This window comes from Xyrauchen texanus, chromosome 6, assembly GCF_025860055.1.
Source record: "Xyrauchen texanus isolate HMW12.3.18 chromosome 6, RBS_HiC_50CHRs, whole genome shotgun sequence".
NCBI lineage: Eukaryota > Metazoa > Chordata > Actinopteri > Cypriniformes > Catostomidae > Xyrauchen > Xyrauchen texanus.
Window position 1 is genome coordinate 529,561 of NC_068281.1, and position 17,500 is coordinate 547,060.

Below are 17,500 nucleotides of genomic sequence, written 5' to 3' on the forward strand. Positions count from 1 at the left end.
CACACACACACACACACACACATGTACACAAACACACATGTACACACACATACACACACACGTACAGACAAACATGTACACACACACATGTTACCCCAAACTTCAGCACACTATGTGATAGACGGATCAAAGACTGAACAATCAAGATATTTAAAGCATTTTCATTGAACAAATCTCTAATTTTATATAAAAGTGCAAATGATTTTTCTACTGTTGATTTCATCAATAATATCTCTTATAAACTTCATTTCTTTTTCAACAATTGCCTTGATTATTACATCTGTTGTCTCTCAATATCATCGACTTTGTTTTCCAACATTTAAGGACAATTTATTTCTTTTTCTTCTCTTTGCTAATTGTTGTTTATTTAATGACATGATGGAAATCCTCGGTGATGAGTTTCTCTTCTGTTCTCATCAGAGCTTCAAGAACCCAAACACAACCTTCCACAAACACTTTCCTGAAATTCCAGAAACAGAAGATCTGAAACAAGGTGAGCTTCAATCAAATCTCTTTAATATCTCAGTTATTAATGTTATTAATGTTATCTTACGGAACATTATGACTCCTTTAGTCTCACTTTTATCATTAAAAATCAATGAATTCAAAGTTAATACTGAACTGAAACATTACTGGGAACTGAAGAATACTGAGCAATAAAGAGACATTTATATTTGTGTGTTTCCTTTCCCATTGTAAGTGTGATCCAGAAGAAAACACATTGAAAATCTCTGTTTCTTTATATTGGAAGTTTTAGGATTTTAAAACAAAGAAAAGTTATGAAATAAAATGCAGAATAAATGTGTCAGATTGTACATTATTTCTATAGGTTAGGGTTAGGGAGTGGTGGTGGTGGTGTAGTGGGCTGAAGCACATAACTGGTAATCAGAAGGTTGCTGGTTCGATACCCACAGTCACCACCATTGTGTCCTTGAGTAAGACACTTAAATCCAGGTTGCTCCGGGGGGATTGTCCCTGTAATAACTGCACTATAAGTCACTTTGGATAAAAGCATCTGCCAAATGCATAAATGTAAATGTAAATGTAGGTCACTAATCTAAGACTGGGACATTCTCGTGGGGACGCACATTTAACGTCCCGCTCAAAGAATGCAAAATAGAAGCATTTTCACAAGTGATCTCAGATGTTTGTCTTCTGTAATTGAGCGCTTCATGACTGTTGCAGCGTTCACGTGCGCTCTTCAGAAGGAGGTGATTTACCATGGTAAGATGTTCGTGTCCAATCAGCACGTGTGTTTCCACTCGTCTGTGCTGCTCAAAGAAACCAAGGTGAGCGAGATCTGACACCTCAGATATCTGATAATGCTTCTGATTTACCGGAATAAACCAGTTTCAGCAGGTTCAACAGGAAACAGTTGCTACTTTCTCTTATTGCATCATCATCATAATAATAATAATAATAATAATAATAATATGTTGTTCAGTCACATTCATGAATCTGTGAATGAGGAATGTTTGTGGGTTGAGTTTTTGTGTTTTGTTGTGTGTGTTGTTATAGATTGTCATTGACTTGTCCCGCATTCAGACTGTCAAGAAGAAAAACACGGCTAAGTTTGTGCCCAACGCCATTGCTGTCATCACCACAGACGGACACAAGGTATGAGTCAATCCCACCCGGTGACTCCACATCATCACAGTCATGAAATTAAATCCAGTCAAATTAGAGAGAAATGAAGAAATGAATTGCATGTCCAAGTGCTTCAAGAGTGTGATTTCAACACCAAATGAAGGTTTAATTGTAAATTTGTATGTTTCTTTAGATCTGCTTGATTTTATGTTGTAATCTGGGCCGCACCATTGACATTGCTTGAGCAGTTCAAGTGAATGTGTAAAATCAGCTGAATGATAAAGTTTACCCTCTTTAACTTAATGCTGTTGATTCGAATTTAAGAATGTAGTTCTGAAATAACAAAAAATAACCACAATTTTTTTTTGCTATTAACATTTTGAAATATGCAACAGTAACAGTAAATATACACACAGAATCAACTTTAACCCCCATTATTTCCCCCTCCCCGACCCCACCCTGACCCTCAACATACATGTACACATATAAACAAACCAAAGAAAATACCTGTGCCACTTCTTACAGACTTATACAATCTGACAAACTGTTTATACAACATCTTATCAAATGAACCACTCTTGAAATGAGGGAGTGTGAGCATGAACCATGTCTCCATCCTCCATCTGACATCGCCACAGATCATAAGCCAGGTCTCCATCCTCCAACTGACATCGCCACAGATCATGAGCCAGGTCTCCATCCTCCAACTGACATCACCACAGAGCATGAGCCATGTCTCCATCCTCCAACTGACATCACCACAGAGCATGAGCCACGTCTCCATCCTCCATCTGACATCGCCACAGATCATAAGCCAGGTCTCCATCCTCCAACTGACATCGCCACAGATCATAAGCCAGGTCTCCATCCTCCAACTGACATCACCACAGAGCATGAGCCATGTCTCCATCCTCCAACTGACATCACCACAGAGCATGAGCCACGTCTCCATCCTCCAACTGACATCACCACAGAGCATGAGCCATGTCTCCATCCTCCAACTGACATCGCCACAGATCATGAGCCAGGTCTCCATCCTCCAACTGACATCGCCACAGATCATGAGCCACGTCTCCATCCTCCAACTGACATCACCACAGAGCATGAGCCACATCTCCATCCTCCAACTGACATCACCACAGAGCATAAGCCATGTCTCCATCCTCCATCTGACATCGCCACAGAGCATGAGCCATGTCTCCATCTGACATCGCCACAGAGCATGAGCCACGTCTCCATCCTCCAGCTGACATCGCCACAGAGCCTGAGCCACGTCTCCATCCTCCAACTGACATCGCCACAGAGCCTGAACCACGTCTCCATCCTCCAACTGACATCGCCACAGAGCATGAGCCATGTCTCCATCCTCCATCTGACATCGCCACAGATCATGAGCCAGGTCTCCATCCTCCAACTGACATCTCCACAGATCATGGGCCAGGTCTCCATCCTCCAACTGACATCTCCACAGATCATGAGCCAGGTCTCCATCCTCCAACTGACTTCTCCACAGATCATGAGCCAGGTCTCCATCCTCCAACTGACATCACCACAGAGCATGAGCCACGTCTCCATCCTCCAACTGACATCGCCACAGAGCATGAGCCACGTCTCCATCCTCCAACTGACATCGCCACAGAGCATGAGCCACATCTCCATCCTCCAACTGACATCGCCACAGAGCATGAGCCACGTCTCCATCCTCCAACTGACATCACCACAGAGCATGAGCCATGTCTCCATCCTCCAACTGACATCGCCACAGAGCATGAGCCATGTCTCCATCCTCCAACTGACATCACCACAGAGCATGAGCCATGTCTCCATCCTCCATCTGACATCACCACAGAGCATGAGCCACATCTCCATCCTCCAACTGACATCGCCACAGAGCCTGAGCCACGTCTCCATCCTCCAACTGACATCGCCACAGAGCCTGAGCCACGTCTCCATCCTCCAACTGACATCACCACAGAGCATGAGCCATGTCTCCATCCTCCATCTGACATCGCCACAGATCATGAGCCAGGTCTCCATCCTCCAACTGACATCTCCACAGATCATGAGCCAGGTCTCCATCCTCCAACTGACATCACCACAGAGCATGAGCCACGTCTCCATCCTCCAACTGACATCACCACAGAGCATGAGCCACGTCTCCATCCTCCAACTGACATCGCCACAGATCATGAGCCAACTGACATCGCCACAGATCATGAGCCAGGTCTCCATCCTCCAACTGACATCACCACAGATCATGAGCCACGTCTCCATCCTCCAACTGACATCACCACAGATCATGAGCCACGTCTCCATCCTCCAACTGACATCACCACAGAGCATGAGCCATGTCTCCATCCTCCAACTGACATCACCACAGATCATGAGCCACGTCTCCATCCTCCAACTGACATCGCCACAGATCATGAGCCACGTCTCCATCCTCCAACTGACATCGCCACAGAGCATGAGCCACGTCTCCATCCTCCAAGTGACATCACCACAGAGCATGAGCCACGTCTCCATCCTCCATTTGACATCAGCACAGAGCATGAGCCACGTCTCCATCCTCCAACTGACATCGCCACAGAGCCTGAACCACGTCTCCATCCTCCAACTGACATCGCCACAGAGCATGAGCCACGTCTCCATCCTCCATCTGACATCGCCACAGATCATGAGCCAGGTCTCCATCCTCCAACTGACATCTCCACAGATCATGAGCCAGGTCTCCATCCTCCAACTGACATCTCCACAGATCATGAGCCAGGTCTCCATCCTCCAACTGACATCTCCACAGATCATGAGCCAGGTCTCCATCCTCCAACTGACATCACCACAGAGCATGAGCCACGTCTCCATCCTCCAACTGACATCGCCACAGAGCATGAGCCACGTCTCCATCCTCCAACTGACATCGCCACAGAGCATGAGCCACGTCTCCATCCTCCAACTGACATCACCACAGAGCATGAGCCACGTCTCCATCCTCCATTTGACATCAGCACAGAGCATGAGCCATGTCTCCATCCTCCAACTGACATCGCCACAGAGCATGAGCCACGTCTCCATCCTCCAACTGACATCGCCACAGATCATGAGCCAACTGACATCGCCACAGATCATGAGCCAGGTATCCATCCTCCAACTGACATCACCACAGATCATGAGCCACGTCTCCATCCTCCAACTGACATCACCACAGATCATGAGCCACGTCTCCATCCTCCAACTGACATTACCACAGAGCATGAGCCACGTCTCCATCCTCCAACTGACATCGCCACAGATCATGAGCCACGTCTCCATCCTCCAACTGACATCGCCACAGATCATGAGCCACGTCTCCATCCTCCAACTGACATCGCCACAGAGCATGAGCCACGTCTCCATCCTCCAACTGACACCACCACAGAGCATGAGCCACGTCTCCATCCTCCATTTGACATCAGCACAGAGCATGAGCCATGTCTCCATCCTCCAACTGACATCGCCACAGAGCATGAGCCACGTCTCCATCCTCCAACTGACATCGCCACAGAGCATGAGCCACGTCTCCATCCTCCAACTGACATCACCACAGAGCATGAGCCACGTCTCCATCCTCCAACTGACATCACCACAGAGCATGAGCCACGTCTCCATCCTCCAACTGACATCACCACAGAGCATGAGCCATGTCTCCATCCTCCAACTGACATCACCACAGAGCATGAGCCATGTCTCCATCCTCCAACTGACATCGCCACAGAGCATGAGCCATGTCTCCATCCTCCAACTGACATCACCACAGAGCATGAGCCATGTCTCCATCCTCCATCTGACATCGCCACAGAGCATGAGCCATGTCTCCATCCTCCATCTGACATCACCACAGAGCATGAGCCATGTCTCCATCCTCCAACTGACATCGCCACAGAGCCTGAGCCACGTCTCCATCCTCCAACTGACATCGCCACAGAGCATGAGCCACGTCTCCACCCTCCAACTGACATTGCCACAGAGCATGAGCCATGTCTCCATCCTCCATCTGACATCGCCACAGATCATGAGCCAGGTCTCCATCCTCCAACTGACATCTCCACAGATCATGAGCCAGGTCTCCATCCTCCAACTGACATCGCCACAGAACATGAGCCAGGTCTCCATCCTCCAACTGACTACTCCACAGATCATGAGCCAGGTCTCCATCCTCCAACTGACATCGCCACAGAACATGAGCCATGTCTCCATCCTCCAACTGACATCGCCACAGAACATGAGCCATGTCTCCATCCTCCAACTGACATCGCCACAGAACATGAGCCATGTCTCCATCCTCCAACTGACATCACCACAGAACATGAGCCATGTCTCCATCCTCCAACTGGAATCCATCAAAGCCTTTAGCCTTTAGATGACTTTTTTAAATAGTGATGATGTTTTATACATCAGTAATGTCCAGAATATACTTTGGTGAAATAAAGAACGAATTTCCTTCTGAAACAGCAAAATCTGAACATTATTCCAGACGTTTGGCCACCGGTGTACATAACCTTTTATGTAAAGTGTATTTTTCAATTATTAATTATTCCAATACCCCTAATTATAATATATATAATCATATTTGTGTTTCAGTACCTGTTTGTGTCAGTGCGGAATCGAGAAGTGTGTTTTATACTCCTTCAGTCCCTCTGCCCACATCTAAAGGTGTGTGTGTGTCTGTTTGTGTGTGTGTGTGTCTGTTTGTTTGTGTGTGTGTGTGATTGTGCGTGTGTGTGTGATTGTGTGTATGTGTGTGTATCTCTGTTTGTGTGTGTGTGTGTCTGTTTGTGTGTGTGTGTCTGTTTGTGTGTGTGTGTGTGTCTCTGTTTGTGTGTGTGTGTGTGTCTGTTTGTGTCTCTGTGTGTGTGTCTCTGTTTGTGTGTGTGTGTGTGTCTGTTTGTGTGTTTGTGTCTCTGTTTGTGTGTGTGTCTCTGTTTGTGTGTGTGTGTGTGTGTGTGTGTCTGCCTTCATCAAATCTTATGTGCCATTAATTCTCTTCACTTATAGATTGGGAATATCAGCAGTAACCTGAATATACCATCATCAGTAAAACATCATCATGATTTGGACATTGACACGGTGAGAACAAACTGATACATGAGAATAAATCAGCTGATATTTCCTATGTGTGTTTTTAATCAACACGATGAATGTATATTCACTTATATTTATCAAACACACTTGTGTATATGTATATAAGGAATTTAACAATTCTGATTCCTGAGTGGTCTGAATCAATATTTAATAGCTCATTGTCATAGCAACAACCCATTTGTGAATGATTAAGGTGTCACAGGCCTTCAGTACAACATTACACAACACAGTAACTGGTCTTGATTCATTTTGAGTTGATGGAAGTCAGATTCACTAAGAAGAACCAGCTCATTAGAGTCATTCGTTCAGGAATCGACACTTGTCGTGCTGTAGATTCTGTAGAGTCACAGCGCTTCATCTGAAACACTGTCAGAGTATTTAAGAATAGCGTTCTGTCAACTCCGCATCGGCAGAAAACACACATTCAAGATCCGTCAATGAAACCGAAAGGCATGAAAATCAGACAGTTCCAGTTTATTTATATTATGGAATCGGTTCCAAATAGGTCCACGGTTCCCATCTCTAGTGTTTGATGTCATTGCAGTTCCAAAAAAATAAAAATATTATGAATGAAATCTGATCACGGTCATGATTTGATTTAATTAATCATTATTATTTGACAAAATATGCTGAAGACACAAATGGAAATGGAGGGACATTTACACCATTCAGGAACATGCAATAATATATAATACAAATATACACTGCATTGTACATTCACTGGCTCAAAATCTGAGTATGAAAGTGCGTGATGCATTTCCACATCCATACTTCACTGGTTGTATGGTACATTGTGCTCATAATGATATGTGGTATCGTCATAGGTGTCCGGTCAGTTGAGTTTCGATGAGCACGCTGATCATCTGAGGATATCTCCTGCTGGAGATTCCACGAGTCTGAATGAACACACCGTCACCACACAAACTGTCCACAGTGAGTCTGATCAACTGAATCACTCTGAGATTCAATGAATCATTGTGACTCTCAAACTCACTAACTAGAACACAGAAGTTCATTCAGAGAAATGTTTGTTTGATGTGTGTCTCCATGAACATTGCTCTTCATATGCAGTTCTTGAATGTGTTTTATCTTTACATTTAATATAGAGACAGTAAATATATAAATGTTTATTGTGTTGACAGCACACACAACACCTCACAACAACACCAACAGAAGAAACAGCACAGCAGAGCAACACAACACAGGTGAACACACACACACAGGTGAACATAGCACAGAGGAACACATCACAGGTGAATACACACACACAGGTGAACATAGCACAGAGGAACACATCACAGGTGAACACAACACAGAGGAGCACAACACAGAGGAACACATCACAGGTGAATACACACACACAGGTGAACATAGCACAGAGGAACACATCACAGGTGAATACACACACACACAGGTGAACACACACACACACAGGTGAACACAACACAGGTGAACACACACACACAGGTGAACACAACACAGAGGAACACATCACAGGTGAATACACACACAACACAGGTGAACACACACACACAGGTGAACATAGCACAGAGGAACACATCACAGGTGAATACACACACACACAGGTGAACATAGCACAGAGGAACACATCACAGGTGAATACACACACACACAGGTGAACATAGCACAGGTGAACACATCACAGGTGAATACACACACAACACAGGTGAACACACACACACAGGTGAACATAGCACAGAGGAACACATCACAGGTGAATACACACACAACACAGGTGAACACACACACACAGGTGAACATAGCACAGGTGAACACATCACAGGTGAATACACACACAACACAGGTGAACACACACACACAGGTGAACATAGCACAGAGGAACACATCACAGGTGAATACACACACAACACAGGTGAACACACACACACAGGTGAACATAGCACAGAGGAACACATCACAGGTGAATACACACACACACAGGTGAACATAGCACAGGTGAACACATCACAGGTGAATACACACACACAGGTGAACATAGCACAGAGGAACACATCACAGGTGAATACACACACACAGGTGAACATAGCACAGGTGAACACATCACAGGTGAATACACACACACAGGTGAACATAGCACAGAGGAACACATCGCAGGTGAATACACAAACACAGGTGAACATAGCACAGGTGAACACATCACAGGTGAATATACACACACACAGGTGAACATAGCACAGGTGAACACAACACAGGTGAATACACACACACAGGTGAACATAGCACAGAGGAACACATCACAGGTGAATACACACACACACACACACACACAGGTGAACATAGCACAGAGGAACACATCACAGGTGAATACACACAGAGGAACACAACACAGGTGAATACACACACACACACAGGTGAACATAGCAAAGAGGAACACATCACAGGTGAATACACACAGAGGAACACAACACAGGTGAATACACACACACACACACACACAGGTGAACATAGCACAGAGGAACACATCACAGGTGAATACACACACACACAGGTGAACATAGCACAGAGGAACACATCACAGGTGAATACACACACACACAGGTGAACATAGCACAGAGGAACACATCACAGATGAATACACACAGAGGAATACATCACAGGTGAATACACACAGAGGAACACATCACAGGTGAATACACACAGAGGAACACATCACAGGTGAATACACACAAAGGAACACAACACAGGTGAACACAACACAGCGGAACACAACACAGGTGAATACACACAGAGGAACACAACACAGGTGAATACACACACAGGTGAACACAACACAGAGGAACACAACACAGAGGAACACAACACAGGTGAACACAACACAGGAAAACACAACACAGGTGAACACAACACAGGTGAACACAACACAGGTGAACACAACACAGAGGAGCACAACACAGAGAAACACAACACAGGTGAATACACACACACAGGTGAACATAGCACAGAGGAACACATCACAGGTGAATACACACACACACAGGTGAACATAGCACAGAGGAACACATCACAGGTGAATACACACAGAGGAACACAACACAGGTGAATACACACAGAGGAACACATCACAGGTGAATACACACAAAGGAACACAACAGAGGAACACAACACAGGTGAACACAACACAGGTGAATACACACACACAGGTGAACATAGCACAGAGGAACACATCACAGGTGAATACACACACACACACACACACACAGGTGAACATAGCACAGAGGAACACATCACAGGTGAATACACACAGAGGAACACAACACAGGTGAATACACACACACACACAGGTGAACATAGCACAGAGGAACACATCACAGGTGAATACACACAGAGGAACACAACACAGGTGAATACACACACACACACACAGGTGAACATAGCAAAGAGGAACACATCACAGGTGAATACACACAGAGGAACACAACACAGGTGAATACACACACACACACACACACACAGGTGAACATAGCACAGAGGAACACATCACAGGTGAATACACACACACACAGGTGAACATAGCACAGAGGAACACATCACAGATGAATACACACAGAGGAATACATCACAGGTGAATACACACAGAGGAACACATCACAGGTGAATACACACAGAGGAACACATCACAGGTGAATACACACAAAGGAACACAACACAGGTGAACACAACACAGCGGAACACAACACAGGTGAATACACACAGAGGAACACAACACAGGTGAATACACACACAGGTGAACACAACACAGAGGAACACAACACAGAGGAACACAACACAGGTGAACACAACACAGGAAAACACAACACAGGTGAACACAACACAGGTGAACACAACACAGGTGAACACAACACAGGTGAACACAACACAGAGGAGCACAACACAGAGAAACACAACACAGGTGAATACATACACACAGGTGAACATAGCACAGAGGAACACATCACAGGTGAATACACACACACACACAGGTGAACATAGCACAGAGGAACACATCACAGGTGAATACACACAGAGGAACACAACACAGGTGAATACACACAGAGGAACACATCACAGGTGAATACACACAGAGGAACACATCACAGGTGAATACACACAAAGGAACACAACAGAGGAACACAACACAGGTGAACACAACACAGAGGAACACAACACAGGTGAATACACACAGAGGAACACATCACAGGTGAATACACACAGAGGAACACACACAAAGGAACACAACAGAGGAACACAACACAGGTGAATACACACACAGTTGAACACAACACAGGTGAACACAACACAGAGGAACACAACACAGGTGAATACACACACACAGGTGAACATAGCACAGAGGAACACATCACAGGTGAATACACACAGAGAAACACAACACAGGAAAACACAACACAGGTGAACACAACACAGGTGAACACAACACAGGTGAACACAACACAGAGGAACACAACACAGAGGAACACAACACAGAGTGAACACAACACAGGTGAACACAACACAGGTGAACACAACACAGGAAACCACAACACAGGAAAACACAACACAGGTGAACACAACACAGGTGAATACATCACAGGTGAATACATACACAGGTGAACACAACACAGAGGAACACAACACAGGTGAACACAACACAGGAAACCACAACACAGGAAAACACAACACAGGTGAACACAACACAGGTGAATACATACACAGGTGAACACAACACAGAGGAACACAACACAGGTGAATACACACACACAGGTGAACACAGCACAGGTGAATACACACACACAGGTGAACATAGCACAGAGGAACACATCACAGGTGAATACACACAGAGGAACACACACAAAGGAACACAACAGAGGAACACAACACAGGTGAATACACACACAGGTGAACACAACACAGGTGAACAACACAGAGGAACACAACACAGAGGAACACAACACAGAGGAACACAACACAGGTGAATACACACACACAGGTGAACATAGCACAGAGGAACACATCACAGGTGAATACACACAGGAAAACACAACACAGGAAAACACAACACAGGAAAACACAACACAGGTGAACACAACACAGGAAAACACAACACAGGAAAACACAACACAGGAAAACACAACACAGGTGAACACAACACATGTGAACACAACACAGGTGAACACAACACAGAGGAACACAACACAGAGAAACACAACACAGGTGAACACAACACAGAGGAACACAACACAGGTGAATACACACACACAGGTGAACATAGCACAGAGGAACACATCACAGGTGAATACACACACACACACAGGTGAACATAGCACAGAGGAACACATCACAGGTGAATACACACAGAGGAACACAACACAGGTGAACACAACACAGGTGAATACACACAGAGGAACACATCACAGGTGAATACACACAGAGGAACACACAAAGGAACACAACAGAGGAACACAACACAGGTGAACACAACACAGGTGAATACACACACAGGTGAACACAACACAGGTGAATACACACACAGGTGAACACAACACAGGTGAACACAACACAGAGGAACACAACACAGGTGAACACAACACAGAGGAGCACAACACAGAGAAACACAACACAGAGAAACACAACACAGGTGAATACACACACACAGGTGAACATAGCACAGAGGAACACATCACAGGTGAATACACACACACAGGTGAACATAGCACAGAGGAACACATCACAGGTGAATACACACAGAGGAACACAACACAGGTGAATACACACAGAGGAACACAACACAGGTGAATACACACAGAGGAACACATCACAGGTGAATACACACAGAGGAACACATCACAGGTGAATACACACAAAGGAACACAACAGAGGAACACAACACAGGTGAACACAACACAGAGGAACACAACACAGGTGAATACACACAGAGGAACACATCACAGGTGAATACACACAGAGGAACACACACAAAGGAACACAACAGAGGAACACAACACAGGTGAATACACACACAGTTGAACACAACACAGGTGAACACAACACAGAGGAACACAACACAGGTGAATACACACACACAGGTGAACATAGCACAGAGGAACACATCACAGGTGAATACACACAGAGAAACACAACACAGGAAAACACAACACAGGTGAACACAACACAGAGAAACACAACACAGGTGAACACAACACAGAGAAACACAACACAGAGGAACACAACACAGAGGAACACAACACAGGTGAACACAACACAGGTGAACACAACACAGGTGAACACAACACAGGTGAATACATACACACAGGTGAACATAGCACAGGTGAACACAACACAGGTGAATACACACACACAGGTGAACATAGCACAGAGGAACACATCACAGGTGAATACACACAGAGGAACACACACAAAGGAACACAACAGAGGAACACAACACAGGTGAATACACACACAGGTGAACACAACACAGGTGAACACAACACAGAGGAACACAACACAGGTGAATACACACACACAGGTGAACATAGCACAGAGGAACACATCACAGGTGCATACACACAGGAAAACACAACACAGGTGAACACAACACAGGTGAACACAACACAGGAAAACACAACACAGGAGAACACAACACAGGAAAACACAACACAGGAAAACACAACACAGGAAAACACAACACAGGTGAAACACAACACAGGTGAACACAACACAGGTGAACACAACACAGGAAAACACAACACAGGAAAACACAACACAGGAAAACACAACACAGGAAAACACAACACAGGTGAACACAACACAGGTGAACACAACACAGAGGAACACAACACAGAGAAACACAACACAGAGAAACACAACACAGGTGAACACAACACAGGTGAATACACACACACAGGTGAACATAGCACAGAGGAACACATCACAGGTGAATACACACAGAGGAACACAACACAGGTGAACACAACACAGGTGAACACAACACAGGTGAACACAACACAGGTGAATACACACAGAGGAACACATCACAGGTGAATACACACAGAGGAACACACAAAGGAACACAACAGAGGAACACAACAGAGGAACACAACACAGGTGAATACACACACAGGTGAACACAACACAGGTGAACACAACACAGGTGAACATAGCACAGAGGAACACATCACAGGTGAATACACACAGGAAAACACAACACAGGAAAACACAACACAGGTGAACACAACACAGGTGAACACAACACAGGTGAACACAACACAGGTGAACACAACACAGGTGAACACAACACAGGTGAACACAACACAGGAAAACACAACACAGGAAAACACAACACAGGTGAACACAACACAGGTGAACACAACACAGGTGAACACAACACAGAGGAACACAACACAGAGAAACACAACACAGAGAAACACAACACAGGTGAACACAACACAGGTGAATACACACACACAGGTGAACATAGCACAGAGGAACACATCACAGGTGAATACACACAGAGGAACACAACACAGGTGAACACAACACAGGTGAACACAACACAGGTGAACACAACACAGGTGAACACAACACAGAGGAACACTTCACAGGTGAATACACACAGGTGAACACAACACAGGTGAATACACACAGGTGAACACAACACAGGTGAATACACACAGGTGAACACAACACAGGTGAATACACACAGGTGAACACATCACAGGTGAATACACACAAAGGAACACAACAGAGGAACACAACACAGGTGAACACAACACAGAGGAACACACACAGGTGAACACAACACAGGTGAATACACACAGAGTGAACACAACACAGGTGAATACACACAGAGGAACACAACACAGGTGAATACACACAGAGGAACACAACACAGGTGAATACACACAGGTGAACACAACACAGGTGAATACACACAGGTGAACACAACACAGGTGAATACACACAGAGGAACACAACACAGGTGAATACACACAGAGGAACACAACACAGGTGAATACACACAGAGGAACACATCACAGGTGAATACACACAGAGGAACACAACACAGGTGAATACACACAGAGGAACACATCACAGGTGAATACACACAAAGGAACACAACAGAGGAACACAACACAGGTGAACACAACACAGGTGAATACACACACAGGTGAACACATCACAGGTGAATACACACAGAGGAACACATCACAGGTGAATACACACAGAGGAACACAACACAGGTGAATGCACACAAAGGAACACATCACAGGTGAATACACACAAAGGAACACAACACAGGTGAACACAACACAGGTGAATACATACACAGGTGAACACAACACAGGTGAACACAACACAGAGGAACACAACACAGGTGAATACACACACACACAGGTGAACATAGCACAGGTGAACACAACACAGGTGAATACACACACACAGGTGAACATAGCACAGAGGAACAGATCACAGGTGAATACACACAAAGGAACACAACAGAGGAACACAACACAGGTGAATACATACACAGGTGAACACAACACAGGTGAACACAACACAGAGGAACACAACACAGGTGAATACACACACACAGGTGAATACACACACACAGGTGAACATAGCACAGAGGAACACATCACAGGTGAATACACACAAAGGAACACAACAGAGGAACACAACACAGGTGAATACATACACAGGTGAACACAACACAGGTGAACACAACACAGAGGAACACAACACAGGTGAATACACACACACAGGTGAATACACACACACAGGTGAACATAGCACAGAGGAACACATCACAGGTGAATACACACAGGAAAACACAACACAGAGAAACACAACACAGGTGAACACACACACACACACACACACACACACACACAGAGGAACACAACACAGGTGAACACAACACAGAGAAACACAACACAGGTGAACACAACACAGGTGAACACACACACACACTTAAATATATTTCAACTCAAATATAGATTTCATTGATGAGATGCTCATTTTTGTGTCTGGATCTATTAAGTTATTCCTAATGTAACTCACACAGTGTAAAGACATGAATACAGCTGAAGTCTGATATGTAAAGTGTCAGCGTCCAGAGACAAAATGAAAAATTCTCATTATGAGCGGTAAAGTAAATGTTGGCACGAGTAGTGCAGAATAATGTATTCTTATATTTTTTTATTTAAACAAAGCAGTGAAAGAACTTTGTAAATAATATATTTTAACCTTAATAAATATGATATACTGTATGTCAGTTTTTGAAACGCGTGTATTCAAGCTGGAAACTATTTTAATACATTTTACTTGATGGTTAAGCTGCATGACATTTTTAAAGTCATTAAAAAAAATGTTTTATGGCATTTTGAACATTTACGGCAACTTTTTATTTATGATTATTTAATTATTAAAAATATTAATAATAATAATAATAATTACCATAATGCCGTAAAAGTTTGATTTGTCTGACCTATAAGCTTAAATCAGTGTTTCCCGACCTTTTTCTGGCACAGCACAGCACTGTCCCACATCGACTAACCATCAGCTATATTTTCCCTTTTCAAGAGCTTGTCCATGTTTTCTGTCTAAGTAGCGTGTTTACTTGTAACGTTTAAAATTCGGCTATGCAAAAATACAAATAAAAAAGCACGTTGCATGGGTCGGTTACGCTGTGTGAGGTCACAGGTGGCAAGAGCGCTAAACGGGCGATGAAAAAACTGCATTGTACATTCATATAAAGGCGTCAAGAAAGGCACCGTCCTTCGGATGAGATGTTAAACTGAGGTCCTGACTCTCTGCGGTCATTAAAAATCCCAGGACACTTCTCGTAAAGAGTAGGGGTGTAACCCCGGTGTCCTAGCCAAATTACCCCCATTGGCCCCTATCTATCATGGCCTCGTATTAATCTCCATCCCTGAATTGGCTACATCACTCTACTCTCTCCTCCCCACCAATAGCTGGTGTGTGGTGGGCGTGCTGGCGCACTATGGCTGCCATCGCATCATCGTCCCTATACTATGTAAAGCCCTTTGAGTGCCTAGAAATGCGCTATATAAATGAAAGGAATTATTATTATTATTAATAAACATTGACAACATGTATCTGTAAGAGCGCTTGCAGTTGCTTTGATAGCAGAAAGTAATAAAAGGACTCGTAAATATGAATGTAAACCCATATAACAGTTCGGTTTATTCCCTGCCATTAATGTGGATGTCTTTTATGGTCTAGCGGTCTGGTGGGTAACCATGGTAACACAGAAGATCAGATCTGTTCTGTCCACCAATGACACGCTGCGGATCAACAAACTCCTCATCTTCTATCTGATAATGTGAGTATTAAACACTCCTTCATTCAGTTCCAGAATGAACTATTCATGCCATATTTCTCCTGTGATGTCTCTTGAGCATTAAGTGAGACGTGTTTCAGGTGTTTTGGCTGTAGTTGGAATGCGGTCGATCAGGAAAGAGACGTTGTTCTGTGGATTCATCTGATGTTCAGTGTTTTGGAGGCTGATGGTCACACTGATTGAGCTGAACACAGCGGCGTCATGTTTGTCAATGCAGGAATAAGATCTTTGTTTCAATCCATTTCATGTGTGACGATCTGTCGTTTGATGTTTAGTGATTATATTCATAGTGGTTCAAACCATGTCATGCACTTTGAATCACTTCAGGTTTGGCACCATTTTGATTTTACTGAATAAAAATGCCATCCATCCATCTTCAACCGCTTATCCGACGTCGGGTCGCGGGGGCAGCTGCTC

The 17,500-nt window shown here is 44.4% G+C and overlaps 1 protein-coding gene and 1 long non-coding RNA gene across 2 annotated transcripts in view; both read left to right on the top strand.

Moving 5' to 3' along the window:
* The window catches only part of LOC127645048 (uncharacterized), a 16,972-nt gene extending 8,349 nt beyond the window's left edge, over positions 1-8,623 (top strand). Inside the window, exons 4-10 of the mRNA XM_052128565.1 lie at positions 421-493; positions 1,186-1,289; positions 1,519-1,617; positions 6,205-6,276; positions 6,619-6,690; positions 7,530-7,638; positions 7,848-8,623. Coding sequence (XP_051984525.1) covers positions 421-493; positions 1,186-1,289; positions 1,519-1,617; positions 6,205-6,276; positions 6,619-6,690; positions 7,530-7,638; positions 7,848-8,143 — 825 coding nt within the window. The 3' untranslated portion in view covers positions 8,144-8,623. The remainder of the gene's footprint in view (positions 1-420; positions 494-1,185; positions 1,290-1,518; positions 1,618-6,204; positions 6,277-6,618; positions 6,691-7,529; positions 7,639-7,847) is intronic.
* A 7,683-nt stretch (positions 8,624-16,306) lies between these two features.
* Positions 16,307-17,500, top strand: part of LOC127645837 (uncharacterized) — a 9,209-nt gene continuing 8,015 nt past the window's right edge. The window contains exon 1 of the long non-coding RNA XR_007970810.1: positions 16,307-17,065. This is a non-coding gene — a long non-coding RNA (uncharacterized LOC127645837). The remainder of the gene's footprint in view (positions 17,066-17,500) is intronic.